The 9,047-nt window shown below is 39.5% G+C and overlaps 1 protein-coding gene across 1 annotated transcript; it reads left to right on the top strand.

Annotated features, from left to right (window-relative positions):
• The first annotated feature begins 581 nt into the window (after positions 1–581).
• LOC107393945 (solute carrier family 2, facilitated glucose transporter member 11) lies at positions 582–7,572 on the top strand. The gene is made up of 12 exons (XM_015972597.3): positions 582–784; positions 883–981; positions 2,201–2,361; positions 2,435–2,559; positions 3,248–3,377; positions 3,469–3,617; positions 3,870–4,057; positions 4,155–4,265; positions 4,412–4,513; positions 4,599–4,674; positions 4,744–4,871; positions 6,379–7,572. Exons 1-12 carry the CDS (start codon positions 668–670, stop codon positions 6,571–6,573), a joined length of 1,581 nt encoding a protein of 526 aa, XP_015828083.3. The 5' UTR covers positions 582–667; the 3' UTR covers positions 6,574–7,572.
• The last annotated feature ends 1,475 nt before the right edge of the window (positions 7,573–9,047 follow it).

Raw genomic sequence — 9,047 nt, 5'->3', positions numbered from 1 at the left:
CGGCCCCTGAGCCGCACTTTAGACATGCCTGCCTTAACCCTTTGATGCATGAATTATGAAATCTTCAACTATGATTTTTTAACAATTTTTTTCATTTGTCTTTAGGAGTGAATGAAACAAATTTCAACAAATATTTTTTGTAAAATTTTATAATTTACAAACAATTTATTACATGTCCACGTCAGTGGACAGCGTGCATTCTGAGCATGAAATATGTTGGCTTGACTTACTGAAGTCCAAATGGAGGGGCTCAAATGCAATAAAGTCTTCGACAGCTGTGCTTAATAGCAAAAACAAATAAATAACATTTTTGAGTATCTGTCCACTGTAGTGACCATTATGCACCAAAGGGTTAAGATGAAGAATAACATAAAAATCGACTAAATCTTTTCTTATTCCACATATTTCATTTAAATGGCCTCTAAAAAAAACTACACACTCAGTTCTGGGCCAACACACATGTGGCCCTGTCTGACTGTGAGCAGATTACTGGGAATCTGCTGTGATTTCAGAAGAACCCCCCACCCCCACCCCCCACCCACCCCCAGATGAAGTCTCTGATGCTTCAGTCCCAGCGACTACTTCCTCACAACAGATCACTTGTATCATCCTCCGCAGCTTCAACTTCTCCCTCCGTCTCTCTGTGAGCTTTGCACTTGCATGAAGGATGGGCTACTCCGTACGCACCAAGGTGGAGCAAAACAGCAGCAGAGAAATGCCTAAAGACTATGATGCGGATGAATATGAACCTCTGCTCACTAAAGGAGTCAAAAAGCACTCCAAGGTAAGTGGATTTGGGGGGGAAAGGTGGTTTAATCCTCGCTAATGAGATGATTATTCTTCCTAAATCCTGACGAGTTTGCTGTCCTTTTTCCTTTGCAGTTTCCAAACAAGCTGCTTCTCCTGGCCATGTTCTCTACATGTATAGGAGGAACCTTTCAGTGTGGATATAACATCTCTGTAATCAACGCACCTACTAAGGTAGAAACTAGAAGTACGGTTCAGACTGTGAGGTTGGGTTCATTCAGATGGGACTTTAATAAACCCGGGTTTTAAATAAATCGGTGTTATTTGTCCACATTTGCCCCGTGATTCTGATTGGTGGCCAGGTCATTGCGCATGCTTGATCCCTGCTGGGTCAAACACAGGATTCAGTGTAATTTACCACAATCCTGATAATCTGTGGTTTTTATGGCTGCATGACTGAACCAGAACAAACTGGAACAGCTCCATGTGTGTATGGGAATCCCCCTGAAGGTGTCATCCTGGGAACAAAAGGTGCTTTCAGGAAAAATAAGACTAAAGATGAAGTAAAAGTAATTTTGTTTTTTCTAATAACCTTTTTAATGTCTGTAGTATTAACTGAGCAACATGCCTGAAAAAAAGCCAGTTTGTTGTCATGTTTGGCAAAATCCATGATCAAAATACAATCATGCAGTATTTCTTTTAATTTATGGGCTATTTTTTTATTTCTAAAATATATTGCCTACAATCAGCAGTTTGAGTCTATTTTTGAATCTTTTAAGTATTATTGTGTGATGTTTTCTTGTATTTTACTCTTTATTTTTATTCTTTATCTTTTACTCTCCTATTCCCTCACACGTGACTCTAATTTCTAGCCTATCTAGACGAACTGCAGCAGAAGCAAAATGATTTTGCTTTGCTGGTCACATATAGGAGGACTTGCCAGGTTATGTAAATGCTAAACCAAAATTTCCCCACCGAGCAAAATAAAGAGGTTTTCTACTCTATTCTATTAACTTTAATTATATTATGAAACTTATTTGCCAAAATAAATAAGTAAATGCAAAAGAGAATAATTTTCACAGCCTTTTTCTTGCAGAGTTTATTGACAGCAGTTTAGTTCTTTTACACAAACGTTGAGAAGAAAGTCATGGTCCATGAATCTATCATTCCCGTGTGTCATTACTTTGTGTTTGCAGAGCCAACAGCTAACCTGTTGCACCTTTTTAGGGTGGCCTTTTTTGTAACTTTAACTCTTCAGTCGATTGTAGTTGTAATGCTTAATGTCATGAATTGTTCATTATTTTGCCTTTAAACCTTAAATAACAGGAAGTTGGTATCAATGGAGCATATTTAGGCATTATCTGCTTATATGTGTGACATTTAATCTGAAATACATTTATATAAGTAAGAATAAAACTGTATTTATGTTTCTTTCTTTTTACTTTCTCCACAGTACGTACAAGACTTCATCAACAGCACCTGGATGCAGCGTTACCAGAGCAACATATCAGAGAATGGCCTGACTCTGCTCTGGTCCACTATTGTGTCCATTTTCACTTTAGGAGGACTTGTAGGAGTTTCAATCGGAAGCACGTTGTCTGTGAAGCTGGGGCGGTACGGAGGAATGATGTCATAGATGATAAACTTTTGTTGTCTGCAACAAAGATTTGACACGTCCTGTTTTCAGGAGAGGGACGCTGCTGACAAATAACTGCTTTTCAGTGATGGCTGCTCTGCTGATGGGTCTGAGCGCCTTCGCTGGATCATTTGAGTTACTCATCATCGGGCGTCTTCTCTGTGGGATAAATGCAGGTGAACGTTGATGTTTACTAACTCTAACTCAAAGATAAATATGATGGGCATGTACTTGCCGAAACGTTGAGAAGAGAAAGCTAACATGAAGAATTGTTATTTAAAAATGAGAAAGAAAATAAAAGATTTCTCTCCCTGATGTAAGTTATAAAACAAATAAACGTGAGGGAAACTAAAGCAATTTATCCCCAAAAAAGGTAAGAATTGAGTCATGGCATCAAAGATAATCCAAAGGGGTTCTGCAAATGATGAGTAAAGCAGTAGCAGCTTTAAAGATGTTGATCATAAGGTGTAAAGTTTATTAGTTGAAAAAACCCAAATAACAGTTTAACACTGTCTGATGTTTTTGTGACTAAGGCTGTTTTACATTTGCTGGTATTTGACATTCTCTGCAGATAAATAAGTATTATTAAGCATTGTTGCATTTTGAGATTTTTAATAAACTTCTCATGAATAAAAGCACGTAGTTGATATTTCAAGCAGATATTTTGCTGCTTTCATATCTATCCTGAGCTTCTGCTGTTAATATAACATAAAAAATCAAATGTCAATAAACATTTAACAGTTTTTTGTATATGAGATCCAACTTTTCAACCTGAAATGATCCACCTGATTAGAAGAGAAATTGTGTTTTCCTTTAAACACCACACAAAGCTTCTGAAAGTTGCTGTTTTGCTTGTATCTGCAGGTGTTGCTCTGTGTGTTGAGCCCATGTATTTGGGGGAAATCGCACCAACTGCATTACGAGGAGCCATGGGAATGGGAACCTCCATCTTTCTGACTGTTGGGATCGTCTCTGGACAAGTGATGGGCCTTGAGTAAAAGCTGAGCACTACATGTTTATCTGTTGATGAACTACTCAATAAATTTTACTAAAGCAGAAATGTTGATCTTCTTGCGAATATACAGAGAAATCCTGGGTAGAGAAGAGTACTGGCCCTTCCTGCTCGCCACCACATGCATCCCTGCATTTCTGCAGCTCCTGTTCCTGCCCTGGTTCCCAGAAAGCCCACGCTATCTGTTCATCGACAGAGGAAATGACGAAGGATGTAGAAAAGGTAAAGTTTTTATTGCAACTGCTGCTGCTGCCAATTCACAATCAGTGGTCTTTGTGTGCGGTAGAGAATGACGCAAAAGCACAGCTCGAAAGGTTAAACATCCTTCAGTCAGCTCAGACATGTGACCTCCTGATTATTTTGCAACAACTTGAAAAGGAAGTGGTTTGATGCTTGAAAACCTCCGGGTTCTGAAATATTAACTCAGCCTGTGGTAGTTTGGTCATGTGGGTCTTTTCTTCTTCCTGTATGCAGCTCTGGTTCAGCTGCACGGTTTAGCAGGATCCGAAGGTGCGCTGAAGGATATCCAGGCAGAGAAGAATAATTTGGTTGGTTTCAAGGCCAGGAAGCCCTGGGAGCTTTTGGCTGATCGTAGCGTGCGCTGGCAGGTCATCACCATCATTCTGCTCAACGCCGCTCAACAGCTGAACGGCGTGAACGCTGTACGTCGAAGTTCCCCCAAGCAGTGACTCAGCAAACACACCGATCACTCCTAGTCCCTCTTCCTGTTTCTAACTCTTGTTCCTTTGTTGACCATAGATGTACTTCTACACACAGTATGTCTTCCAACAGTCTGGTATTCCCACAGATAAAATACCATATGCAACCGTCGGAACGGGTGCCTGTGAATGTCTCACCGCTTTAACGTGTGTAAGCATCACTTCTTCATTACTACGGCACAAATGTGACAAGTGTAAATAAATACAGATGTTAAACATGTGAGAGAATAGGGAACGAAGCATGGGGGACTTTGGGGAATGCACCTGTCTGATCACATGACCTGCTCTGTCTCTCAGGGTTTACTTGTTGAGTGTCTTGGAAGGAAAGTGCTGATTGCAGGAGGATATATACTGATGAGTGTGTGCTGTATTTTATTCACTCTGACACTCGCTCTGCAGGTAACTCATCTGTAAACCAAACGGTCGAGCTCTTAAGTTTTAAAGAGTTTTTAAACATTTTCTGCCTTCATTTCCTCTCTTTCAGCATGTCAGCCCAGTTTTTCCATACCTGAGCGTCGCCTGTGTTTTTGCTTTCGTCTTGAGCTTTGGCTTAGGGCCAGGTATGTCACTGCTAAATAGAAAATCTGAATTCTTATATTTTGATATTTTCATTCCTTTTTTCCGTGAAGGGGGTGTGACCAACATCTTAACCACGGAGCTGTTCACTCAAACCTCTCGTCCTGCTGCTTTCATGATCGCAGGATCGGTCAACTGGCTCAGCTTCTTCTTCATCGGCTTAGTCTTTCCTTTCATTGTGGTCAGTTTTCACACCATGTTTATTTCATTTGATTGGTTTTTGATTAAAAACATACAAGGAATCAGTTATTTTTTTAAAGGAGACATATTATGACTTTTAAGTCACAATAGACATGGTGAATACTTTGCACTAAGTCACGCTCAGACAAAGTAATTCCAGCAGTTATGAAGCCCTTCCACAGCAGCGCCGGCTCCACTCCGCCCAAGCCTGGCCCGGTTGGTCATACACAGTCTTAGGAATGCAGATGTGACTGAGCATATGGGTGGCCTCCAAAATTGGTGCAAAGATATCAGTGATGTCATAAGTGCATCTCTAAGCATGTGGGTGGAGCTAAAGATGTGCAGAGAAGTCTGTGGTGTCTCCCTTAAACTAAACAAAGGCGGCAGTGAGCAGTGTTGCTGTTGGAGACTCTGATATTGCATCCAGACTGCAGTGTCTGTCCTGGAACAGCTGAAGCTGGCAAGCTGTGTGTGTGTGTGTGTGTGTGTGTGTGTGTGTGTGTGTGTGTGTGTGTGTGTGTGTGTGTGTGTGTGTGTGTGTGTGTGTGTGTGTGTGTGTGTGTGTGTGTGTGTGTGTGTGTGTGTGTGTTTCTCAGAGAGAGCTAGAGATGGTTTCAGTCAGAGGTGTTGTTTACCTCAAGCAGTGCACCTGTAAGACCCTCACAGTCTCCTCTATCTGTATCCCTGGCCGACATTCCACTGATAGACCGTGATTTAATAAAATCTGTCAGGGGGAAAGGGACTAGTCCATGTAAAACCTTAAAAACCAGGCAAGCATTCTTGAAGGTAACAAAGTTACTAAGATTAAGAAGTCTATATTTATCTAAAACAAAGCAGTGGTGGAAACTAAAAGATTTTTATCAAGGATTTTTCTGGTTTTTTTTAATGAGATGCAAACACTCTTTACCCAGTCCCGGTGGAGTAGAGCCGGTGCTAGTGTGGAAGCCATTTTATTCTTGACAGTTTCAGTACCATCCAGAATGAGCTGTTTTAGGACTCTGTCCCTTTATGAAAACAAGCTGGAGCTGGCCATGCCCACCCAACCCAGCTCAGTCTGCTATAAGCTGAGAAGCTCCAATATCTGGGAGGGGCTAGGAGTGGAGCCGCTGCCCCTCCAGCAGCAGCTCTCTCATGTGCATGACTGGTGGTTCTATTCTAATGTCCTTGTTTGTGACATCGCAATTGGCCACATTTTGAAAATGGCTTGTTTTAGACACAAATTCCTAAAATAAAACATTGACAGAAAAACAGATGGACATATTTTTTTCACATTTAAAGTGTTTGTGGAAACATAGCAGCATAAAAATATGCAAAAAAAGGTGAATTTTGCATAATATGTCCCCTTTAAAGTTTATTAATACAGGTGATATTGTTGAACATCAATACAACAAAAAGAGATTTTTTTCATTTATTCAAAAAAAGCTTTTTGGGTAAGTTGCTGTAGCATTGATCTTTAATAAAATTGACTTAAAATTACGTTTACCTTCACGTTTATTCTGTTTTTCCAGATCGGCCTGCAGCACTACTGTTTCCTGGTGTTCTTTGTCGTCTGCTCCACGGTGGCGATATACATTTTGGCTGCTATACCTGAAACTAAGAACAAAAGCTTTTTGGAAATCCAAAATGAGTTCCAGTCATCCAAGAAGAAGACAGATGTCCTTCCCGATGAAGCAGAAGCTCTGCTTGTATCAACAAGTTTATAAAATGCATCGGACTCAAGAGTGAGGCTAAAAAAGTCTTAAAAAGACTTACAGTCCACACACTACACATCATCAACGTCATATAATAAAGTATTATTTATTTATTCTAAGACGGTTGTCAGGATGGATCTTAACCATGTGAATTATTTTCTTTAGTTCACCTAAAAGCAAGAACTGGGCTGATTTATATTTATATGTAGAAATAGTGTGAAATTAGGGTTTTATAAAGGGTGCTCCATTTAGACCAAATAAAAATTAGTCAATAGAATTATTGTGAACTTTTTGTGCCACCAAGACTGCTTGAGGCTCAGCTTTCTAATCCTTGAGGGAGCATGTGATGTGACGAACAAAGCATTCACTCAAATGCCTGCAGTAACAGAAATATTAAAATTAAAGCAAATATTTAAAACGTAGTTCTATTTGACATTATCTGATACAACTTCTGATTGCATTTTTTCACAACGAATCTGATTGTCTGTGCAAAGTTTCTAAGATTTTAAATTCGCTAGCGTCTCCTGAGTGTCTTTGTAAGCTTTTCTTGATCCTAAATGTGCTTGATTTCACCCAAAATATACTTCAGAAAATGAAAGACTGCCTGGAATGCGCTCAGAGGTTCAAACAAGTAAAAGAGGCCCGGCAACAATTTTCTTACAGGTCATAAGTTGGCAAATTCCTTGACTGCTTTAATAAGCTTAACTTGGGAAAAAAATGTCTGTCTAACAGGATGTTTTGATAGTTTCTTTTTAACATGTGTGGAGGCTGGAGCACAAATAACTGGAAAGATAATCATGAGATTCATGGGAATAGAAGTGGGAGTCGTTTGGCACCTGACTGAATTAATACGCTTCATTCAGCAGGAAGAATAGAAGGCAGTCAGGAGTTTTATGGTGCTTCTGATTTTAGGCAACAAACTGTTGTATCAGGAAAACAGAAACATCGTTGTCTGTTCAACCCACAGGGTTCCTAAAAATAAACAAAAGAAAATTAAACCAACAGAACAAAACTTTTTTCTTGTTGTCTGTGTATTCTTAATAAACCACCAAAAAGTTCATTCATCCATTTTCAGTTTAGTTATCCTGGGGACTCGGGTTTGCATGAACCCCTCAGCCATTTTTGGGCTCCTGGTTGATATCGACTTGACAAATCCCACCTTCTGGGAAGTTTGTTTGCATGTGGGGCCCCTTGGTAAATTATTACAGGTCATTGAATGCTGTGCCAATTTAATATGCCCCCCCTTTTTTTTAAGGTATTGTTTGGTGTGTGTGTGTGTGTGTGTGTGTGTGTGTGTGTGTGTGTGTGTGTGTGTGTGTGTGTGTGTGTGTGTGTGTGTGTGTGTGTGTGTTTGTGTGTGTAGGGTGTGTGTGTGTGTGGGGGGGGGGGGTTGTGAAAGAAACTGATTGTATAGTGAAGGGTGTTTTCATATGTTTCCTTCACATTTAACATATAAAATAAAAAAATTATATTTGTTTAGATCCTAGATGAAAAATTAAGTAGAGCTAATATGATCATGCAAGGTGATTTATTGTCAAATAGCTTTTTGTAACATGAGCAAATCGAGGTTTAGTCACACCAACATGAATGAGACCATTTATAGTTTTTGAAGGTGGTCCTAATTAATATTCCTAAAGGTTTTCAGAGAACTTTCAGAGTATTAATTTGGACCTAAGTACTTTTTAAATATGATTCATTTCAGATACTGTTCATCTGATACATAAACAATTCCTCAGGCCTGACAGTTGTTTGTCTTCTTCTTTGTCATATTTGTATTATTATTATTATTATTATATTTTTTTGTATATTTGTATGCTTTCACTGAAGTGCCAGAATCAATCCATGCTTCTAAGGCAGTTTCAGGGTTAGTTTATGGAAAGCGTCCTTCTGATGATGTGGGCACTTCCGAGAAGAACAATCTTCTGGATTTCTTGGACTGTTGGGTTTCCAGGAATCTGTTTTGTTCTCTTTTCCAGTCCCTTCTTGATGAGGCCAAGTGCACCCACTACGACGGGTATTGTTGTTGTCTTCATCTCCCACATTCTTGTGACTTCTATTTCCAGGTCCTTGTACTTTGATAGCTTTTCAAGCTCCTTGGTGGTGACATTTTTTTCAGATGGGATGGTCATATCAATCATGAGGCAGGTCTTCTCTTCTTTGTTTTTGATGACTATGTCTGGTCTGTTGGCCATGATTTCTTTGTCTGTGTTGATTGGCATGTCCCACAACACTGCGATGTTGTTGTTTTCAGTCACTGTTGGTGGTTGGTGTTCATACCACTTATCTGCAGCTGGTAGATGGAAATGTTTGCAAATCTTCCAGTGGATATAGCTTGCTGCCCTGTCGTGTCTGTGGATGTACTCAGATCTGGCTAGAGTGGGACATTATTATTATTATTATTATTATTATTATTATTATCTTTTTGATGATAATAAAAACACCTTTTTTCTTCTTTCTTCTCATACTTTCTTACTTTTTAGCAAAAA

This window comes from Nothobranchius furzeri, chromosome 17, assembly GCF_043380555.1.
Source record: "Nothobranchius furzeri strain GRZ-AD chromosome 17, NfurGRZ-RIMD1, whole genome shotgun sequence".
Lineage (NCBI taxonomy): Eukaryota > Metazoa > Chordata > Actinopteri > Cyprinodontiformes > Nothobranchiidae > Nothobranchius > Nothobranchius furzeri.
Note: the sequence above shows the minus strand (reverse complement) of the source record. Positions and strands in the feature narration are given on the sequence as shown.

Excerpts from the sequence above, each read along its gene's own strand:
- LOC107393945 (XM_015972597.3), top strand. The coding sequence starts at position 668 with ATGGGCTACTCCGTACGCACCAAGGTGGAGCAAAACAGCAGCAGAGAA. Across the intron at positions 2,362-2,434 it reads TTGTCTGTGAAGCTGGGGCG|GAGAGGGACGCTGCTGACAA; the intron begins GTACGGAGGAAT and ends TCCTGTTTTCAG. Across the intron at positions 4,266-4,411 it reads GTCTCACCGCTTTAACGTGT|GGTTTACTTGTTGAGTGTCT; the intron begins GTAAGCATCACT and ends TCTGTCTCTCAG.